Raw genomic sequence first — 23,193 nt, 5'->3', positions numbered from 1 at the left:
CAGCGCTCTGCCACACAGCTTCTCATTTATAAAATTAGGAAAATAATACCCTCTCCTGCTTGTCTCACAGGTGGCATCTAATCTTTCATAAGTGTGGGAGCTCTCTAAAAATGAAAGACATAATTATTGTTTTTTAATTCTGGATTGTATTACACATATTGGGATTTGTAAGATTTCTTTGCATGAAGTTAGAGTAGACATATCTACTAAATTCTTTCTAAATTAACACTTGAGAAAAGAGAGTTTGGAGGAGTTACTACTCTTCTACTGCTATTGCTGCTATTAATTACAATAACCAGTTTATCATTAGACCACTTAGATCTCTTTATAACAAGATACCTAATCCTTAGCAGATGGATTGCTTATTTTAATCAAAATAAAGTTCCAAAAGAGATAAAAATCTTTTCTATGTAATGAACAGTTGAAGAGATCTACTCATGTGAGTAAAAGGAAAGTTTAGGAATGTCTCCTTTTTGTAATGACTTTAATGGTAGAGCAAATAAAGCAATAAATTTATGAGAAAAGGAAACTAAGTGTATATGTATTCCCAGGTTTGTCAGTGAAAATGGGATTACTGCCCACGGCTGAAATAAATAAGAAAAAAGAGTCCCCTTTCCTATAGGAGTTTACTTATAATTCCTAGGTTGGCCCTTTAGTTCAAGGCATTTATTCTGAACATTCATTCCCTTCTCGCTTCTTGTTAGTTTCCATTATTAGTTTCCATTTCGAGTATCCTCTTCCTTAAAAAGAAGGTAAGGTTTCAGCAGGTTGGGGGTAGGGGGCTACTTTGTTCTGGAGTGACAGGCCAGGAAGAGGAAGTCAACAACCTCCCAGCCCAGTTAACTGGAGGAGAGACAGGAGGCCTGCTTATTAGTTCTGCCAGTGACCTTGAGTAAGTCACTTGACATCCAGGCATCAGGTTCCCCACAACTACGAGATTGCACTAAGTAGCTTCTAGTTATAAAACCTGGTTTATACAGGTGGCCCTAGCACCCTAGGCACGGCTAGAAGGTGAAGGAAGATAGGAAGTGTAAAGAAGAAATGGGGAGTGAGAGATTAAGAGGTTGGGAATAGGGGAGAAAAAGGTTATAGGGGAGGCTTAATGGTTCTATGTCAATTGCCTTCTCTGGGGTAGAAACGAACCAGTTGGGAGAGAGACGAAAACAATTTTTTATTTCTGTTTATCACATTTATCTCAACCATGGCTTTGCTGTCAGAGTCCATGCCTAATGCAGCTAAATTGCGTAGCGGCTTGTCCTATTCTTAATCATGTTGAGTGAAGCTTGACTTAAATCCATCATTGCTTAGTACCCTTTGGTTACAGAAAATCTCCAACCAAGTCAAGGTGACTTCTGTATTTCATTGTTCTTCTGTTGTCAGACATCATAGGATTTTGGAAAGACAACTCTGAAGAAATGGTGAACGGCAAAGAACAGGATGAAAGACGACGACAGACGGGTTTAAGAAGGCCCTCAGGGAGGCCGGTGCGGCGGCCATGGGGTCTAGCCTGCAGCGTGGGACCTGCGGGCGCAGACGAAGGACTGCATTTCCCAGGCTCCGCGCCTCCGTGGTCCCGCCCCCTCAGCCTTGGCCCCGCCCCCCGCGCCCTGGGCTGCCCGGCTCGGCCCGGCGCCCGCGCGACTTCCCAGCGGCCCCGTGCGGCCCGGGCATGCCCAGTGCGGGCGCAGCGGCCCCTGCCCTGGAGGCGCCCGGGAGGGAGCAGGCTGCTTGGCGCGGAGGGGCGCGGAGGACCCAAGCGGGCTCGCGGTGGGCAAGGGGCCGGCCCGGGCCGGAGCCGCGGTGGCGGAGCTGCCTGGTAGGTTCAGACTGACCGACCAGGCCACTGGCGCGCGCAGCGCGCGAGTGGCAGGGGCCCCGGGCTGCAGGGGCGGTGAGGGTGTGTGAGGGAGGGCAGGGAGGCCCGAGTACCGGGTTCGTGTGGTTCCGGACAGGGGTTCGGGAGGCGACCTCTAGAGGGAAGGTGCTGGCGTGAGCCGGGCGAGGCCGGGCGCGGGACTCTGCCCCAGGTGCGGCGCTGCTATCTTTAGCTCTCCGTGTGACCTGAGGTGAGCTTGCTCCGCACCTCGTGCACAGCTGTGGCTGCGGAGGGAGACTGTCGTTTCCATTGGAGAGCGACGAATCGTGCAAACCCGCGCATTGGGAGGCAGTGCGTGGAGCCCCGCGAGAAGTGAGGATGCTTACCTTCCGCGCACCTGGGCGGAGTATAACAGCGTCCTGTTACATCCTGCTTTCCGGACATGAGTTTAGTGACTTAGAAATGAGAGTGGAGAATTGTGCCTCAGTAGATGCTTAATAAGTCTTAATGGCTGTTGAGAATTTAACGGCCAGCTGTATTTCCATGTATAAGAAGTTATTTGTTAATGGGATGCTCGGGTTCAACAAAATTCCTCTTTGCAAAGCTTGAGTAGCAAGTCCCTACTGAGGGTTAGGATACCAGGGCTTTGAAGTTAGCTGTAGCCTTTCACTTGCTGTAATCTTGGGCAAGCCATTTCAGCTCGGAGACTCGGTTGCTCTCTCTGTAGAATGATGTGAACCAGGTGCATCTAATTACCTTCCAGCTTAGTTGTAAGCTATTCTTCATTCTCTGAGTGGTTTTGTGGCAAGTTTTTTTTCGCCATGCCTCAGCTTTTTGTCAAACCGGGCAATTCACCAGGTATTCCTGTAGGAAGGTCGTTAGGATCTCCGAATAAAATTGAAGTGATTTGCCCTTCAAAGGCCACTGTTGGTCAGTAGGTAAAGTACCACATGGTACCTGCAGAAGCCAAGTGTAATTAATGGCCACAGCTGGATAACAGCTGTTCTACTGGACTAGGACTGACATGCCTCGAGCTCCCATCCGTGCCTTGTGAGAAGTCCAGACTAAGTGATTGGCTTCCTTAAAGTCCCAAACTGGCTCATTCTCTAATGGGATTATGTTTATACAGAACTTTTTATTTTCATGTTATTGCACTTTATATTGAAAAAAAAACTGAAGAATTTTAATACCCTTAATTTATACATGAGGAAGTAGCTGGTTAATAGTGAGTCAGTGATAGCCTTCACAAGCAGTGTCTTGTGTATCCTCATTGAGCATTAACTGTTCACCTGGCCCTGAGTTTTTCCTGTCACTCTGAAGTGGTTTTTTTGTTTGTTTTTAAGCGGGAGTATTAACAGAAGTTTCTTACTCTAGAAACTTCTCTACCTGAAGTGAGTGCATCTGTAGGATTTGACCTAAGGAGCAGATGGTACATATGGTTGTGCAAGTGGCCTTCCTGCTGCTGTATTCCCTGCTCTTCCAGTTCTGGGTGGCAGTAGTCCAGCTGGGTCAGTAAGGTACAGTTTGCTGAAGTGGTTATTTATAGACAAGTGAAAATGTGCTTTTGAAATTGAATTATACAAATTTGAAACTTGTACACGCTGCCTGTAAAATTCTATCATATTATGGTCACACCTCTTAAATTGAAAATACCCTAGATTGGGTTGGTAGGGGGAGGCGTGGCTGATAACTTCAGAATTGCAAATTCTTAAAGTGGGTTCAGTGGGAGCATGGTATTCTAAGAATATGTATACACATGGACTTTTTTGACCTAGTTTAAAATCCACTGTTTCTTGCACACTTATTAAAATTGTACATACATATGTATATATTTAAAGTTGGACCATAGGGAGGCCTGTTTGGAATTCTTGGGCAATTTCACATCATAGCTTAAAATTAACCTGTGTGCCAGAGGGCCCTGTGCCTGAAATGCGCATTCAGTGATTTCTGTTAGAACTTTTCTTCTTGCTCTTGTATTTTCATTCAAATGTTCGAGGTTATACATTGAACATAAATGTCACTTAAGAGGATATTGAAATGTAGTTATCTTCCATCTCCACATCCTCAAAAGTAGTTGGAATGAGGGATAGGGACATCAACCCAGAGGGGAGACAGCTGACCCAAGAGCACATTTAGCCCATGTAAAAGTGAAAGGATGGAAGTGCTTTAAAAAAAAAACTGATTTCAGATTTCTGCAATTACAGATGCTAGTTCACTGTGCTAGTATCTACTTAAATGCTAGAATCTACTGTAGTCTTACTAGAGATGTAAATGGGAAAGATGTCATCATAGAGAAATGTACATGAAGTAACTTATCCTTAAGATAAATATTCACACACCCTGATCCTCCATTTTGCTCCATCTGTTTCCAGGTCCTTCATGATGAAAGATTTTGGTATGCTACTCCCTCTTCTGTGTAGTTGGTAGTTTGGGTGGTGAAGAGATGGCTGACAGTGTCAAAACTTTTCTCCAGGACCTTGCCAGGGTGAGTACATCAAGTCATCTCTTGACCCTTTTACCCAGGAACTGACCAGGAAATCCTTTAGGTGTTCTGGGGTGTTTTTTTTATCATATATGTTGGGTCCATCATACACAGATTTTCATTCTTAGCCATACTACTCAAGAGAAAGGCATTATCCTGCGTCTTGCTGAAGCTTGGGAAGCCTGTCTAGTGAGTGTTGTAGTCTTGGAACCTCAGTCAGCTTGGCTCTACAGCCTTCTTTTTTTTTTGTAACTTTTTGTTTTGGAGTAATTTTAGACTTAAAGAAAAGTTGCAGGATAGTACAGAGTTCCTGTAAGTCCTTCACCAGCTTCCCCTAATGTTATTTTATGTAATCATGGTACATTTATAAAAAACAAAAACAAAAACGTGTAAGCAATGAACATTGGTACAATACTGTTACCTAAAGTACTTTATTAAGATTTGCATCACAGAAGCCATCTTTTCCTGCCATGCTACAAGGTGCATGTGATAGTGCTCTAGGAAAATGTCCCATAAAGATCTGATTAGGACCTAGTTGCCCGAATTACCAATAGCAAAAAATTCCATTATAGTGGATGTCTGAGGTCTAGTTCCCTAGTTGTAGCCCCTGTAGCTATATTCCCAGGAAAGAGGCCAGTTCTGATGGAGGGTGTGGGTGGTGGGGTTCTTCTGTCAGTGGCAGTGTTTACAAGTTTATTACCTTTGACTAAAAGAAGGGGAATTGAAGGAGTATCTTAGAATGTCCAAAGAGAGTTCATGCAGTGTGATCTACTTTTAACATCTTTACTCCTTGTGTGGCCATTGTTGTGCTATAAAGTTGCAACTCTGGATCATTTCTGCACTGTACAGTTCAATGTTTGCCCCACTAGATTGTAAGCATCTCAGAGGTGGAGATCCTGTCCTCATCCTAGCACATAATAAGCTCTCAGTCACTGGAACTTAGCCATCTTAAATATCTAAATTATTCGTGGAAGATTTAGAAGTTAAAAGCAAAATAAGACCAAAAATTACTTGCAGATAAAAGATCATGTGCACACTGTGCCAATTTATGCTCTTAGTGGGTAGTACATAAACTTGCCCTTTTATCTGTTTCCTACAAATTATTAGATAAAATAACAATGGGCAAAAAATGCCATCCTTAAGTCCAGATTGGCCATTGCTTTCAGAATGCCTTTTTCTGCCTATTTTTCATGAGGTTGAATACCCCAGTCTACCACTTTACTTTGGACATAAATTTTTTTGTGATACATACAAATTTTTTTTAACTTGTGTACTTATGTTGCTAAGCTACACATTTCTTGAGCATTTTCATGTGACCATGGTCTAGCTCATTAAAGATGTTCAGTATGTGGGTGAATGAGTGAATGCAGTTCTCTGAGCTGTGTGATAGGCAATTCTGGTGTTTGTAAGACTAACAGTAGCCTTTCCGCTATTAGAGTTTGTCCAATATGGTTGGCAGGTGCCTCTTGTCACCATCTTTATAGACCTAAGCCTCTCCCCGGTCTTACACTTTTTAAGGGCATTCTCATCTCCACTTATACTACCATGTTGTTTCTGTCTTTTGTGGCATGCTTTTAACCCTCAGCTTTTCACACTTACAGTAACAAGTTCTTTGTCTTTTTCTAATATTGGCCCAGCCCTGGGCCTTTCTAAAGAGTAGTTATTTATCTGTGTATTGCTAGAGTTTGGTACAGGATATAGGGCATACTACTGTAGGCATTTGATACTGAAGGAGTATAGGGGAGGGCAGTAACTTGGCTTTACGGTATGGTTAAGTGTGGAGAGATGGGAGAACCACTGTTTTACAACCATGTTATTCAAGATTGGTTTGGACAAGAATTGTCAGTGAATGCTAAATCTAGGGGGGAGAACTTGGTGAGCAGGATATGTACATGGTCTCTGAAGTGTCTGCTCACAGATTGCACCCATGCAGTGGAGAAGCTGGGCAACACCTTGACTGAGGATGTAAAATTAACATCACCGGCAAGGACAGAGACATCTGGCTGCAGTATCTGGAAGGACACACTAGCACTTCTGTGATATTCCTGCCAAATATGTGTAATCTGGGTTTAATCACAAGGTACAAACCTAAAATGAGGGAGTACCATAAAGTAACTGGCTTGTGTATATCAGAAAGAAAGGCTAAGGAGTCTCTGATTAAATGAAACTAAAAAGACATGAAACTAAATGCAAAATGTGATTCTGAACTGAATTCTGATACTTGAGGAGTAAAGAATGCTGTGGAGGGCATTACTGGGACAAATAGAGAAATTAGAATATGGACTGTAGCTCAAAGTATTTCAATATTAGATTTCTTGAATTGATAACTTGTTATATGAAAGAATATTATTGATCTTAGGAAATACACACTGAAGAATTAAAAGTAAAGGGATAGGGTGTAGCAACCTACTCTGAAATGATTCAGAAAAAAATGTGTATGTATAAATGATGTGGCAAAATTAATCTGAGTCTGGAGAAGGGTATTTGGAAGCTCCATTTTTGTAACTTCTGTAAACTGGGAATTGTATCAAAGTAAAATCAAAGCTCCCTTAGGTCATAATAGCAAAATAAATACAGTGGTTTCCACCGTTATTTCACTTTATTTGTATATGATTTTGGAAAGTCGTCTCTGATCTATAGTCTTTCCTCTTTAAAATACCTTTGTCTATAGGGAATCAAAGACTCTATCTGGGGAATTTGTACTATCTCGAAGCTAGATGCTCGAATTCAGCAAAAGAGAGAGGAGCAGCGTCGTAGAAGGGCAAGCAGTGTCCTGGCACAGAGAAGAGCCCAGAGTATAGAGAGGAAGCAAGAGAGGTAAGGAGTGGAGGCTGATGGCAGAAAATGACTGAGGGAGGTGCATCTCAAGTAGTGACTGATCCTTAATATAAAATTAAGACCCTACATAGTAACATGGAGTTTCGGTACCCCATTGTTGTTGTTGTTTTTTTTTTGTACTTTCTCTTCAAAAAATGTTAGGTAATTGTTTTCCACCTACATTGAGTCTGGAGAAGGGTCCAACAATTATCCTTGCTCAGAATGTCCTGGTGTTAAAAAAAAATCAGAATGCTGAAGACAGAACCACAAAAAATTTATGTGGATGGATGAATACGTTTTTTTTTTTAATTAAGGTATCATTGATATACAGTCTTATGAAGGTTTCACATAAGCAACATTGTGGTTTCATCATTCACCCATATTATCAAGTCCCCCCCCCCACCATTCCCTTTGCAGTCACTGTCCATCAGCATTGTAAAATGCTGTAGAGTCATTACTTGTCTTCTCCATGCTGTACTGCCTTCCCTGTGACCTACCTATATTGTGATTGCTAATTGTAATGCCCCTTAATCCCCTTCTCCCTCCCTCCCCATCCACCCTCCTTAACCCCTTCTCTTTGGTAACCTCTAGTCCCTTCTTGGAGCCTCTGAATCTGCTGCTGTTTTGTTCCTTCTCTTTTGCTTTATTGGTGCACTCCACAACTGAGTGAAATCATTTGGTACTTGTCTTTCTCCGCCTGGCTTATTTCACTGAGCATAATACCCTCTAGCTCCACCCATGTTGTTGCAAATGGTAGGATTTGTGTTCTTATGGATGAATAATATTCCATTGTGTATATGTACACCTTCTTTAGGATGGATGAATACTTCTAAGAGATCCTGTGTGGATTCATGTATTGATAGAAGAACCTCAGTCTTCCTCTTTTAGTTTTCTCCAGTCTTGGATTTTAGAAAAATTTTCTCTTTAAGAAAGCTGCTTCTCTAGGAATATTTTCATTTTTAGCTTTTTTCATTGACTGACATTAGGAGAACACCGGGAGACTAATGTGTGCTGGGGAAATAATGTACCACCAAAAGATATAAAATGGATGATGACATGGAAATAGCCTGTGTCTTATAAGCTAAACATGTGTGGTCTTTTCCAGTGAGCCACGTATTGTTAGTAGAATTTTCCAGTGCTGTGCATGGAATGGTGGAGTATTCTGGGTAAGTTCTTTTTCCTCAAATTCTAGGTGCCTTATAAGCACCTTCAGATGTTAATAGTTCTCAACTGTTTCCTTGAAACTGGGACAAGTAGCTTTTACCTGCTCATACATGATTAAGATCATAACTCTCAGAATTCTGTGTACTTGCAGTGATTTTATTCCCAAAGAATACTTGCATGTAAATGTCAGATATGGCTCTGAATGTATATACACTTTTATTTAAAAAAAAGGGTGGGGGCTCATTCACAAGTTTTAATGTTATAGGTAATTTCTCTTGACATTGTATGTTTTGGTTAGGAGCAACTGTGGGGATAGAGGGGAAGGACAGATGAATAAGGGTAAGCTTCTCCCAGCGTCTGGTCATATATATCAGTCTACTGCAACTGATTACTATTAAACCCACACCAGAATAAGTTTCCGATAGTTAACTTGAGAACCATTACAATCTTAAGCGAAATTTGAGTACTTTGAAGAACAGGTATTTAAATATTTCCTTTGACTTGGAATTCAGTATAATTCAGCTTGTCTTAATCTGAACATTTTACAGATGTTTTCAAAAGTTAGCTTTAATTAATAAATATTACTGTGTACTTACTATATGCCTTAATTTTGGCCTGAATACTACTTGAAGTGTTCTATGCCCTGAAAATTTTCACCACTTTGATAGGCAGTGTCAGGTTTGTACTTCTTAGCTTGAGTATTGGGAAATAGAAATGGGTCCCAATTTTGGTGCCTTTTCAAGGCCCCCTTCATTTATATAACATAACTCCATCTGGAAAATAATTACCCTGAAACTTGGAACTCTTGTTTTAAGAAGGGCTTTTAATGTTTACCTTATCGCTTCTTTCCTTTAGTTCAGTCTCCTCTTGTTTTATCGAGTGTTTATTCCTGTGCTTCAGTCAGTAACAGCCCAAATTATTGGTAAGTATCTACATTGCTCCACACTGTCTGCCTGGGATGGAGGTGGGAGATTTTCCCTGACTGCCTCAGTTTTTTGACCACTTCCTAGGTACCAGGAGCTTTAGATGTTTTTAACTCAAACCTCTCAACAGCCCATTGGGTGGGAGTTGTATACATGTTACAGACATCACTTTATGTATGAGGAAATGGGAGTTAGTAACCAAGGTTAAACCATTAGTAATGGCAGACTTGGGACTTAAATAATGGCAGAGGTGGTTTCCTGCCTGTTATGTCCTGTTAATCACTGTGCCATCTCATTCTCTGCTCGGTAAGCAGGTTTGTCTTAAGGTAAGCAGCACATATCTGGCTATTCTGAATTGGAGTTGTGGCCAGAATTTGGGGTGTCTATGAAGAATAAGACTCTACGAAATAGATATGATAAGCAGGCAAGAAACAAAGAAGTGGGGGGGCAGGAGGAAAGTGTAGTCACAAACTTGGGGGTCCCATATTTGATCTTCTGGTTTTCTGTTTCTCTAGTTAAACTAACCACCCTTCTCTTCCGTAGGTGACCCATCCCTACATGGAGATGTTTGGTCGTGGCTGGAATTCTTCCTCACGTCAATTTTCAGTGCTCTTTGGGTGCTTCCTCTCTTTGTGCTTAGCAAAGTTGTAAATGCCATTTGGTTTCAGGTGGGTCCAGGGCAGAATGGAGTCCGGCTCCTATAGCATGACAGGTTGACAGGTGGCAGGTTTCAGCCTGTGAAGTTAGCGGCCATGCAGGGAGCGATTTTGCAGCCTTGACCTTAGTCAGGCAGCCAGTGGGTGCTGCTTTTGCCCTTCTTTGATGGCATCGCTGTCTCAGGTCACTGGAGCATCTCATTGTCAGGTGTCGGGGGACTTTTCTCACCTGGCAGGTCTAGTGGCAGATCAGTGACCTCAGCTTTGGGGATGGATTTTGAAGCCATTTATTCACGTTTTGATGAGCTGCTTTTTCTGTTACAGGATATAGCTGATCTGGCATTTGAGGTATCAGGGAGGAAGCCTCACCCCTTCCCTAGTGTCAGCAAAATCATTGCTGACATGCTCTTCAACCTTTTGCTGCAGGCTCTTTTCCTCATCCAGGTGAGACTGGCCTTCTGGGAACTTGACAGATGAAAAGTTCCCCAGAGGGAGTTTCACAAAGTTAGGTATTACATTTATACTTGGGCAGATGTGTTTTATGGGAGAGATGTGTTAAATCACTTTTTCGCAGAAACAACTAGAGAATTTAAAAATCAAAATGGTAAGAAACATGAATTTACCTGCACTTCCCTGCCACCCTGGGCTTTCTCCACTCTCTTGCTATTCAGAAACTTGAGAAGCAACTATGAGGCTGTCTGAGCAGAGTAGTGACTTGGTGGCAGGTGAACAGTGGTAGGTCTCTGACACTTTGGAATTAAGGCTTTCCATGTTTGTTCTTCAGGGGATGTTTGTGAGTCTCTTTCCCATCCATCTTGTTGGTCAGCTGGTTAGTCTACTGCATATGTCCCTTCTCTACTCACTATACTGCTTTGAATATCGTTGGTTCAATAAAGGTAAGTCCATCTAAAGAAACTCAGAACTTGGACGCCTAATATGGAATTGCGGCTGCTAAGCAGACTCAATACTTAGGCTGTTGGAAAACTATCTCTAGAAAGAAGTAACATCTTTGGCAAAAGAGAACTTACTTTTGGCTTAAGGGTTTTTGTACTTAACTTTGATGCTGTGGGATATAACAACGTAGCATTACCTTTATGGCACTTAATGTGATGTAGCTCTGACTGAGCCATAGATGACATAAATGAGCACAAGTTATTTTTGAATTAGAGAAATTAATTTGACACCAATGCATTCAGATGCTTTTGGGGAGATTTTAAAAGCCTTTGGCGTATTTGTCCGGTTGTGTATGGTTGAAAGAGGTTAATTGATTTCTGAAAGAGGATGGCTGCCTTTTATTTGATATCGTTTTGTTAAATGCTAATCCTGACAGGGGATGCCAATGTTGTAATTCCAATTCACTCAGCCTGCTAAATTTGAAATTGTGATTACTGAATTGTAAAAACTTTGCACAGAAGCTTAATATCAGATTTGGACAATTCTAATTTATGTGTTTTAACTATGTTTTGTATGGTAGATCTGTACCTAAAACTCAAACCTCAGATAATTTGTCTACCATGTTTAGTCATTTGACTAAAAGGAAATACTCTTATTCTGTTGGCTCCCTTGTTTTAGGAGTTGAAATGCACCAGAGGTTGTCAAACATAGAAAGGAATTGGCCTTACTACTTTGGATTCGGTTTGCCCTTGGCTTTCCTCACAGCCATGCAGTCCTCATACATTGTCAGGTAATGTCTGGAGGGACGTGCAGGGGAAATAGGAAAAGTGAAGACTTCATGTAGGGAACACCTTCTGTGTACCTGGTTGTCTGCTAGGCATTTATATTCTCATTTGGCCATCAGGAGGTCTATTATTTGTCAGCATTAAAATCTAGTCTGGACGATTCTATATGCCATATCCTTTCTTCTATGTTGCCTCCTGGAGCAGTGTTAAACATAGCCAGTGCTTAGAAAAATCCTTTTTTTTTTTTTTTTAAAGCTGTATTTGCTATATTAAGGATTCATCAAACCATGATGTTAGCATTGGAGGCAAAGGAACTTTGGGCTTCTAATATCTGCTCCAAAGTAATGGCTGTTATGAAGGTGACTAATTATTTCTTTTGTTTACAGTGGCTGCCTCTTCTCTATCCTTTTTCCTTTATTCATTATCAGCGCCAATGAAGCAAAAACCCCTGGCAAAGCATAGTAAGTATTAGCTAGTATTAGCCAAAGTGTAGTAAGTTTTTTCTGTGAATGAGACATTTTTTAAATAACCACTTACATTCCAGGAAAACATTAATATGCAGTTCAACAGGAGAAAAATACCTTTGGGCTGCATCCCCAGATTCCCCCATGCATATGTGCACATAAATATATTTCAAAAATTGATGCTATTACACATGTTCTTAAAATTTAACAATTCACTGAGTAGAAGGCACTTCTTATTAACACCTGCAGTTAAGCTCATTTTTATAAGAATGGCCAAATTTTTAAAAAATGCGCTGTGTGATCTGGAAATGATAGTAAAACAAAATATTTAAAAATGAATATAGCAGATAATAGCACTCCAGAAGTTTTATCACTTTAAAGAAAAGCTTAATCTTTGATGAATTTTGGTTAAGTCAATGAGGATAACTACAATAGAAATTTCAGCTCTGTTTTGGGTTTTTACATGCTCTTGCTATCCAGCATTGTTCAGTGTGTATCTTAATAGGTGTAGTTCACTTTCTCTTGAAACTCTCTTGAGAGTAAAACACATACAACACATATTATCTTCAGACGTAGCCTGAAGTCTGCACCCTGAAGTCAGCCATGCAGAAAGTACTTCTTGAATCAGAATTAATCTGAAATATACTTTATTTCCTCTAAGCCCTGATATTTCAGATGGTGATTCCATTGCATTCATGACAGTGACAGGACCCAGTGCATTCTTTAGTTGTTGCCTGTTTAACCATGTGTCTGATATCTGTACTTTCTTGATCACATTTCAGTTGTCTTGTTTTCCCCTTTGTCATTTTAAATTTAATGTAGCCAAATAAAACAATAATTTTGATCAGCTGGGGATCTAATAAGTTGGGTCTCTTGCCCTTTAGCCTTTTCCAGTTGCGCCTCTTCTCCTTGGTGGTTTTCTTAAGCAACAGACTTTTCCACAAGACGGTCTACCTACAGTCTGCGCTGAGTAGTTCAGCCTCTGCAGAGAAGTTCTCTTCACCGCATCCGTCTCCTGCCAAAATGAAGGCTGCTGCAGGCCACTGAGTTGCCTACACCCCAAGGGGATGGGTGGGACTGGAAGGATGCTGTGGCAGCTCTTTTCCTGGTTCCGTCCTTCACCAGGGAAGGCAGGACCCACTCTGCCAAGGTCCCTCTACACATTCCCTTCTCTGAGAAATTGGGATTTTTGCCTCTGGTGCACGTAAGGCAGAATCTTCCTGACACTAGTATGTGGATTTTTAACACCAGTGAGTCTGAAAGGACCACAGGTTTTTCTCAGCTCTTTTCTAGCATTTGCCAGCCCCCATGCCTGGACTTATTTGAATACTTTTTCTCCCTGTGCCATTTACCTGCCCTCGTCCCCTTGCTGCCTTCCACCACCCTTGGATGAATGGATTTTGTAATTCTATCTGTTGTATTTTGTGGATTTTTGTTTTTCTGTGAAGCACATATATTGGATGTGGGGGTAAAGGAGTATCTCAGTTACTCCTGGTTATGCCCTTTATAGCCATCACTGTCTTGTTTCTCATAACTCAGGTTAGATTTTGGGCTCTCTTGCTCCACTGCAAAAAACAAGCCTGAAGAGATGGGACAGGAGGAATGACCTCACGTCCAGATCTGCTGAGTTTTGAGGAGTGATTTTCTTTATTCCCCTTGAAAGGGGGAAAGAAGCTTTTTTCACTGGTACATTTAAAGTTCCCCTACTGTAGGGAGGTACCAATTTTGGACAAGTGCCACTACAACACAGAATGCTCAGAGAACCTGAACTTCTAAACTCTGGAGGTCTGAAATTTACTGTGGGCCACTGCCAGGTCTGTCTGGTATTTCAAAGGAATATTGGGTGCTGCAAATAAGACTGAAGGGGTAAACTTATTAAACCCATTAAACCTGTGAATGGTTGGTGTTTTCCTGTCATTTTAAAGAAACCTGGGGGTGGGGAGGGAAGTCAGATGTCAAAACACTTGTCTAATTTTAAAATGTCACAATTAAACATGAGCTGGTTTCCCACAAGTGTGTAATGCTTGAATATATAAATCATCACAAGAAACATATTCATGGAACACAAGACTTTGTGTTAGATAATTTGGGTATAGTTTTGAGAGTGAAAAACATTCCCTGAGGAAGTTTGGATTATTAACATCTTGTGAAAGAATTTGGGATTATTGAATTGTTCTGAAGTCTTTACAAACATCTCTCTTGTGTATCTATGGAAGGAGAAGAGATCCTTCTAGATTTTAGTCTATTGAACACTCATTAGGAAGACATTAGATATTTGATTAACAGAAAGAAGACTTTGCTATATACAAGACAAAAATAAGGATTTTAAAAGTCATTGCCAGATGTAAAACAAGTTCCAAGCATAGAACTTTAAAATAGTGGATATCTTAGAAGTAGGTATTGTTCCAGCTTGTGTACAAAATTCATAGACAACATAGTTAAATATGATTTGTTTCCAGTATTCCTCTGACATTTGACAGTAATACTGTGGAGAACTACCTCCAGGCTTTGGAGTGGTGGGGGCAGAGTTGGGGGTGGCAGGGTGGGTCTGAGGATGACTTTCAGTATTTCACCAGCTTGTAACTAACTGATTAGTGATTACTTAGAACTAGTTAAGTTTTTAAAACTAGGTTTGTTGCTTAAGTGGCCACTTCTTTGCTGCTTGAAATTTGAATATGTACCAACTAAGCTGGGTTTAGTTTAGAAGGGTGGGGAAGGTTGAGTGGATGAAGACGTGGTATGTGTCTAGCACTGTGCCTGGCTATGGAAAATGGCTTAAGGTTTAAGTGACTGGAATTGAGGGATATGCAAAGTTTTATTAGTATAATGGGAGACCAGTCCTGTACAAAGGCTAGATTAGGCATATCTACAATAGAAATTTGGTAATAATCTCAAATGAGATGTACACAAAAGCAGTATGCATTTTTATCGCCTTTCCCACTAGGGTACAGTTCCAGGGCAGTGATTAGAAGATTGGGATTAAAGGGAGAGTAGGTTGTGTTTGTGCTAAATTCAGAGTGGCAGTTTGAGACAGACTAATAGTAACTGAAAATGAAGATCACATCACCAAAGATGAAACAGCTTGAATTTTAATCATGCAACCAGTAGGATCTAAAAAGTTCACAAAAGTTCTTTTCTGTGTGTGATTCTTTTATCCTATCAAAAGCTGAGGTGTCCATTACAGCAACTCTTAAAGAATTTGGAAGTGGACGTTTCAGACCTGAGTACATTAAGTCTGCTGGAAACTTTTAAGGGTACAGCTTCCTGCAGTGACTTGTCAATTGCTCTGCACTTAGCAAGGGTCCAAATAAAGTTTAAGAGGAATTGGGACAAACTGGAGCAAACTCAGAAGAGGGCAAGTAATGGTTAGAGGTTTGTGAACCACCTTAAAAAGATAGTACCTGTGGGAATAACGGGGCAACTATAATTGTTCACTGTTCATTTTCCATCCATATATATTCTGATGATAGAAGTAGGGCATTTAGCTTTCATATTCATGTATTCACCTCTATTGAGATAGCTCTGGTAAAGGTCATCAGTTCAGTAGTAGGATGGAACAGACATTTAGGTTCAGTCATCTCCAAAGCGCCTCCCACCCCCTGCCCCTCTCCCAGTCTCCCCATTAACAGTCGTCCTTGCTGTATGACCCACAGAAGTTAAAAGCAAGCTGACTTCAGGTCAGGGTAACATAGCCCTTGTTAGCAATGAGCCATATATGAGTGAAATATTTTGGATGGACCTAAATCGAGTCCAGAGGATCAGTAAAGGATCAAGAGACTTAATCATATAACAAGCATTTGAGTGCCTTTTCTGTCAGGCACTGGGTATTCAAGGGTAAATCAGAAAGATATTACTTCCCTCTTGGACCTAACAGTTCAAGGAAGGAGACTGAGGAGTGACAGAACATTTTTTTTAAAGTTATGGGTTCAGTTCATCAAACTACGTAAGAATAGTGCAAATATACTTTTTTTAAAAATCAAAAGCTTTTAAATAAAAATGGAAGAAGTGAAAAACTCTTCAAATAGCTGCTGTTTTCCATAGGTCTCAAAGCTGGGTAAAACATTGGATTTCAGAGAATCTTTGAATAGGAGAGAGATTAGACCATTTATTTAGCCTCTGGTTCTTGTACTGAGTCTGATTTCAAGTTTGAGTGTTCTGTAGTGATTTCAGACCTGTGGTAAAAATTACCATTTTATCATTTAGTTAAGTTCTTAACCAGGGATTAGGAGCTTTTCCAAGACAGACCACCTGGCCCGGAAGGCAATTTAAGTAATTCTAGAAACAACTTTAAAAATTCTAATAAACTATTCTCATAGACATTAGGAAGCTTTTGCATCCATAAAGTAAGAGCAGATTGTTGTGAAAAAGGTACAGAGTAGGAAAGTTCTTGGAAATTAAAGCAGTCATGGAAATAAAATGAGATAGCTTATAAAAGTGACACTGAGGAAGCTAAATTAGAGAACTGCATGATAAAATTGGGAAATTTCCCAGAAGATATAGCAAAAAGATAAAGACATGAAAACAGTTTTCAGGAGATCCAGCATTTGTCTAATAGCAACCTCAGAAAAACAACAAACATGGAAAAAAGATTTTCTGGATGTATGATGAACATTCAAGTTTTCAGATGGAAAGGGCTTGCCGAGTGTAAAGCAGGAAAATTTAAAGGAAAACAGGTGAAATTGCTAAGGAAAAATAATTTATCAAACAGATTATGTACAAGGGACCATGACTCATATTGGCATTAGACTTCCCAAGAACAACTCAGGATAGCAAAGTAAAATTGCCTTAAAAGTGTGCTTTGACCACAAAGGTATGAAACTAGAAATAAATTATGCAAAGAAACCAATAAAACCCACAAACACATGGAGGTGTAACTACATCTCCTAAATAATCAATGGATCAATGACCAAATAAAAACAGATCAAGCAATAAGTGGAAACATGAAAATAATAACAATACCACAAAATCTGTGGGATGCAGTGAAAGCTGTGCTAAGAGGGAAGTATATTGCAATACAGGCATACCTCAAGAAAGAAGAACAATCCCAAATGAATAGTCTAAACTCACAATAAAACTAGAAAAAGAAGAACAATTGAGGCTCAAAGTCAGTAGAAGGAGGGAAAGAGTCTACACACTTAATCAATATCAAAAATGAGAAAAGGAACATCACTAAGGACACCACAGAAATACATAAAATTATTAGAGAATACTATGAAAAATTATATGCTAACAAATGGGATAACCTAGAAGAAATGGACAACTTTCTAGAAAAACACAATCTTCCAGGACTGACCCAGGAAGAAACATAATCTGAACAGACCAATTACCAGCAATGAAATTGAATTGGTAATAAAAAAAATACCTAAGAACAAAACCCCTGTACCAGATGACTTCACTGCTGAATTTTATCAAACATTTAAGACCTAATACCCATTCTCCTTAAAGTTTTCCAAAAAGTAGAAGAGGAGGGAATACTTCCAAACTCATTCTATGAGACCAGCATCATTCTAATACCAAAGCCAGACAGACATCACACACACAAAAAAAATTACAGGCCAATATCCCTGATGAATATAGATGCAGAAATACTCAACAAAATACTAGTAAAGTGAATTAAAAAATACATCACAAAGATCAAATAGGATTTATTCCAGGGATGCAAGGATGGTACAATATTCAAAAATCAATCAACATCATACACCACATCCACAAAAATAAGGACAAAAAACAAATGATCATCTCAATAGATGCCGAAAAAGCATTTGCCAAAATTTAACACCCATTCATGATAAAAACTCGACAAAATGAGTATAGAGGGCAAGTACCTCAACAATAAAGGCCACTTGTGACAAACCCACAGCCAACATCATACTTAACAGTGAAATCTGAAAGCTTTTCTTTTAAGATTGGGAACAAGACAAGGATGCCCACTCTCCCCACTTCTATTCAACATAGTACTGAAGGTCCTAGCCATGGCAATCAGCCAACACAAAGAAATAAAAGGCATCCAGACTGGTAAGGAAGAAGTTAAACTGTCACGGTTTGCAGATGACATGATATTGTACATAAAAAAGCCTAAAGAATCCATCCCAAACTATGAGAACTAATAACTGAATTCAGCAAAGCTGCAGGACACAAAATGAATACATAGAAATCTGTTGCATTCCTATATATTAATAATGAACTAGCAGAAAGAGAAATCAGGAAAACAATTCCATTTAAAATTGCATCAAAAAGAATAAAATACCTGGGAACAAACCTAACCAAGGACGTGAAAGACCTATACTCTTAAAACTAAAAGACACTCATGAGACAAAGAAGACATCAACAAATGGAAATACGTCCTATGCTCTTGGATAGGAAGAATTAGTATTGACAAAATGGCCATCCTGCCTAAAGCAATCTACAGATTCAATGCAATCCCTATCAAAATACCAACAGCATTCTTCAACGAACTAGAACAAATAGTTCTAAAATTCATATGAAACCACTAAAGATGCTGAATAGCCAAAGCAATCCTGAGAAGGAAGATAAAGCTGGGGGGATATGCTCCTCAACTTCAAGCTCTACTACAATGTTACAGTAATCAAGACAATTTGGTACTGGCAATAAGAACAGACCCATAGATCAGTGGAATAGAACAGAGAGCCCAAATATAAACCCAAGCATATATGGTCAACTGATATATGATAAAGGAGCCATGGACATACAATGTGGAAATGATAGCCTCTTCAACAACTGGTGTTGACAAAACTGGACAGCTACATATAAGAGAATGAAACTGAATTACTGTCTAACTCCATACACAAAAGTAAACTTGAAATGGATCAAATACCTGAATCTAAGTCATGAAACCATAAAACTCTTAGAAGAAAACATAGGCAAAAATCTTTTGAATATAAATATGAGCAACTATTTTCTGAACACCTCTCCTCGGGCAAGGGAAACAAAAGCAAAAATGAACAAATGGTACTACATCAAACTAAAAAGCTTCTGTACAGCAGAGGACACCATCAGTAGAACAGAAAGGCATCCTATGGTATGGGAGAGTATATTCGTAAATGACATATCCGACAAGGGGTTAACATCCAAAATTAATATAAAGAACTCATGCCTCAACACAGAAAAGGCAAATAACCCAATTAAAAAAATGGGCAGAGGATATGAACAGACAATTCTTCAAAGAAGAAATTCAGATGGCCAGCAGGCACATGAAAAGATGCTCCATATTGCTAATTATCAGGGAAATGCAAATTAAAACCACAATGAGATATCACCTCACACCAGTTAGGATATGGCCAACAACCAAAAGACTAAGAACAACAAATGCTGGCGAGGATGCAGAGAAAGGGGAACCCTCCTACACTGCTGGTGGGAATGTAAATTAGTTCAACCATTGTGGAAAGCAATATGAAGGTTCCTGAAAAAACTAAAAATAGAAATACCATTTGACCCAGGAATTCCACTCCTAGGAATTTACCCAAAGAAAACAAGATCCCAAATTCAAAAAGACATATGCACCCCTATGTTTATCATAGCACTATTTACAATGGCCAAGACATGGAAGCAACCTAAGTGTCTATCAATAAATGAATGCATAAAGAAGAGTTGGTACATATACACAGTGGAATATTTTTCAGCCAAAAGAAGAAAACAAATTGTACCATTTGCAACAACATGAATGGAGCTGAAGGGTATTACGCTCAGTGAAATAAGGCAGGTGGAGAAAGACAAGTAACAAATGATTTCACTCATTTGTGGAGTGTAACTACAAAGCAAAACTGAAGGAACAGAAGAGCAGCTGACTCACAGACTCCAAGAAGGAACTAGTGGTTATCAGAGGGGAGGGGTGGGAGAGGGTGGAAAGGGAGGGAGAAGAGGACTGAGGAGCATTATGATTGGCATACATGGTGTGTGTGTGTGTGTGTGTGGGTTCATGGGGAAGACAGTGTAACAGAAAAGTAGTGACTGTATGGCATCTTGCTATGCTGATGGACAGTGATTATGGTGGGTTGTGGGAGGGGACTTGATAATATGGGTGAATGTAGGAACCAAAAGTTCCTTACGTGAAATCTTCATAAGATCGTATATCAATGATATCTTAATAAAAAAAGTGTACTTTGATGTGTGTTATGGGATACGTGAGTCCCAATTTTGTCTCTTAAATTGGAAAAAGCTGTTCTATCAAGGACAAGGGAAAGAAAGGCATTATTTACTTTCTGTTCAGTTTTTCTGAAGAAGTTACCTGAAAAATCTATCAATGTTAAAAATCAAAGAAATAGATGATTAGTTAAAACACCCAGATAATCTGAAACAATGGAATCAGAAGTGCATTGAAAAGGATCCTGGTAATAAAGCTGTTCACCTTGGAAAGATGAGTACTGGGGAGAACATCTTCAAGAAAATGGACACTGAAACACTAGTGTGGTCCAGAGGAGATGAAAACATGTTCTTTTGAGCAATGACATAAAAGAGGTAAGTGGACATTCAGGGAAGACCCAAAGCTCCACAGGAATGACTCCTCTTACAAAGCAAGCTAACAATAGCAGTATGGTTGCAACTTATGGAAGAGCAAAACAGTTTTTCTGAAACAACCTAGTCAACACTTTGGGTCCAATAAGGAGGGAGAAGGCTTAATTGATACACCAAATTCATGCATAATCTCTGTGTTTGTAATAACTATAATATTTTTTTCCTATGACTTTGCCATCCTGACTTTGATTTTACTTATAGATAAGCCCTTCCCTATCAACTGGTATTAAAGAATCATCCTAAAAATAGGCTTAGAATTTTAAACTTTGTTCTTTAGTAGTGGATTTTGACTTCTGAAAGAAGTTGACTTAATTTTGTCATCTGTAAAGTTAAATATACTCCCCTTAAGAAATACTTTCAAAAAGTTTTAAAAAATAATGAGAATCTCAACATCTTAATGTTCTTGAAGCTGCCTCCTTTTTTAAACTTTAAAGGAATCTAATTTTAATTTTTTTCTTCAGCTACTTTAATTATAAAAATCTTTCATGTTCTCAAAAAAATGGAAAACCAGAAGGCAACAGTCTAATACAAAAATATACAACTGGAAGACATCACCAACTAGATCTGACAAGTCAATCATGTTCGGGATTCTGAAAATTAAAGCAAATTAAGACAAAGTGCAAAACCAGTAGTTCTTATATAATCAGGGATGTTTGATCATCTGGGAGAATTCCAAATAACACCAGGCTAGTCCACCCCGGAGAACTGAGTTGATGGGTCTGAAATCAGGCTGTGTGTATTTTGATAAGTTTCTATGGCCAACACCATTCCTGATAAAGAAGTACTGTACTTAATATGAACCACGACTCTACAATAAAAAGCAACCAGGACTCCCCTTTCAGATATGGGTGAGTCTAAATGGTGATGTGATCTACTGATCACATGATCTTTGTAAGGCACTGTGAAAGTATGTAGACAGTAGATAAAAGGTAATGACATCTCATAAAATTAAAATTTCTCTAGCTAATTTATGTCTTCACCTTTCTGCTTAAGACAGGTCAGAAGTAATGCACATTGAACTGATAACCAAATCATTAAATTATTCTTCAAAGCATTAATAACCAACTATAGTTCTGGTATTTCCTTAAATTATCACCAAATATCAACAGTGACCTCTAGGGAGCACCTATAGTCATAAATCAAAGTTTTTGACTGCTTTCAGTGTCATATTTAACTGAGGGTGCATGACAAAACTGGCTAACAGAACCTGTAGTTTTAGAAATTACAGTAGCTTCAAAACTTTTAAAAGGTACAATATAAATGTGCAATGTAGGGTTTTAAAAGTTTCTATTTACTTTTATTTTTTTAACAAGTCATAAATTTATATTAAGGCTTTTTGGTTAAAGTGACTGCAGATTTGGACCCTAAGTCAGGATTAACTCCCCAAGCCAACTTTACCTTAAGCTGTGTATTAACCACATTATACCCATAATTTACTGTCCTTACAGAAATCCTTTCAACTTAAGACCTGACAAATTGTATTACTGGTCAAAATGCCCATGTAAATGTTCAGTTATAAGAGCAGTGTAAAATTACTGATGTACCATATTACTTCCCTGACCTCTTAACTATCTTGCCTTTTTTCTAACAAAACAGTTTTTATGTTATAAGGAAAAGCCATAAAACGAAAGGCCCAAAGCCAGAGCTCCCAGTGCATTAGCAGGCAGTCTTTAAAGTGTCTTCAGTAACCGGGCTCATAACAGAACCTCAGAACCAGTGGCTCCCCTCCCTCATTGGTATTTGCATGAAAGTTTAGGAAGGACTACTGGGAATAATTTGTTAAGGACCTACATCTTACCAAATGTCCTTGTAGACTAAACTTTAAATGCAATGACTTACTTTCATATTAAAGTCAGCACAGAATAATGCAAAACTATCTTTAAGTAGCACATTTAAGGAAACTAAGACACAGGATTTGCATTTTGATTTAATCTAAATGCACAAAAATTTGATTTCTTAAGAGGAAGGTTATACATACCTTGTACTCTGTGAACATTTTAATAAAGTGAATTTTACATCATGGATCAACTTAGAATTCCCATGCAACACCTCAAAACATATAAAATGGAAGCAATTTTTAAAACTTTGTAGAAAGTTCTCATGCTAATGATAAAAGCCTTTTTTAATGGGCAACTTTGAGCTATTATGTATCAGGTTGCTGTACTTTAAGATGTTGGTCACTGAGAATTAGGGACTTTGAACTGGCTTCTACTAAAAAATGTTAAGTACTAATAATCAGATAACAACCAGTAATTCTTTTCTTTTAAAAAAAAAACAATTTTGTCTTGAAGAAGCTTTGAAGTGCTTCAATTTCTTCATGTTCAGCTTCAGTTTCCTGAGCGCATTAAAAAAAAAGATCTGTTCCATCATATCGTCCTGGGGTGAGCCTGCTCATGTGACTTGTGAAAACACGATTTTGAATAACTGATTTAAATGTACTTTCAATAAGGTTGGTCGACTGCATTCATAGTAGAGTAATGGGAAGATAAAGTGAGTGGCATTAGCACTAACCGTGAATAGTTGTCGCATGCTCCCGTTCTTTCTCTGGTGGAGCCTTTGCTTACTGATGTGTATAGGGAGTGGGAGTGCGTGTCCGAGAAGCGATGGAATTGGCTGCTGAAACTTTGCCCCCTTTCCTGTCCTCAGTAACTTTTGAGGGG

At 39.3% G+C, this 23,193-nt stretch overlaps 1 protein-coding gene across 4 annotated transcripts; it reads left to right on the top strand.

Annotated features, from left to right (window-relative positions):
- The first annotated feature begins 1,636 nt into the window (after window positions 1-1,636).
- EI24 (EI24 autophagy associated transmembrane protein) lies at window positions 1,637-13,898 on the top strand. Of its 4 annotated transcripts, none has more exons than XM_037000919.2 (12): window positions 1,637-1,816; window positions 3,191-3,324; window positions 4,189-4,301; window positions 6,970-7,115; window positions 8,221-8,281; window positions 9,135-9,201; window positions 9,746-9,870; window positions 10,183-10,302; window positions 10,643-10,754; window positions 11,431-11,542; window positions 11,924-11,998; window positions 12,886-13,898. In XM_037000919.2, exons 3-12 carry the CDS (start codon window positions 4,260-4,262, stop codon window positions 13,046-13,048), a joined length of 1,023 nt encoding a protein of 340 aa, XP_036856814.1. In that variant the 5' UTR covers window positions 1,637-1,816; window positions 3,191-3,324; window positions 4,189-4,259; the 3' UTR covers window positions 13,049-13,898. The 4 variants fall into 4 exon arrangements, with proteins under 4 accessions (XP_036856814.1, XP_036856812.1, XP_036856813.1 ...); XM_037000917.2 differs by having other exon boundaries at window positions 3,191-3,333; XM_037000918.2 differs by having other exon boundaries at window positions 3,160-3,333.
- The last annotated feature ends 9,295 nt before the right edge of the window (window positions 13,899-23,193 follow it).

Source organism: Manis javanica, chromosome 6 (assembly GCF_040802235.1).
Source record: "Manis javanica isolate MJ-LG chromosome 6, MJ_LKY, whole genome shotgun sequence".
NCBI classification, from domain to species: Eukaryota; Metazoa; Chordata; class Mammalia; order Pholidota; family Manidae; genus Manis; species Manis javanica.
Note: the sequence above shows the minus strand (reverse complement) of the source record. Positions and strands in the feature narration are given on the sequence as shown.

Excerpts from the sequence above, each read along its gene's own strand:
- EI24 (XM_037000916.2), top strand. The coding sequence starts at position 4,260 with ATGGCTGACAGTGTCAAAACTTTTCTCCAGGACCTTGCCAGG. Across the intron at positions 4,302-6,969 it reads TTCTCCAGGACCTTGCCAGG|GGAATCAAAGACTCTATCTG; the intron begins GTGAGTACATCA and ends CTTTGTCTATAG. Across the intron at positions 9,871-10,182 it reads TAAATGCCATTTGGTTTCAG|GATATAGCTGATCTGGCATT; the intron begins GTGGGTCCAGGG and ends TTTCTGTTACAG.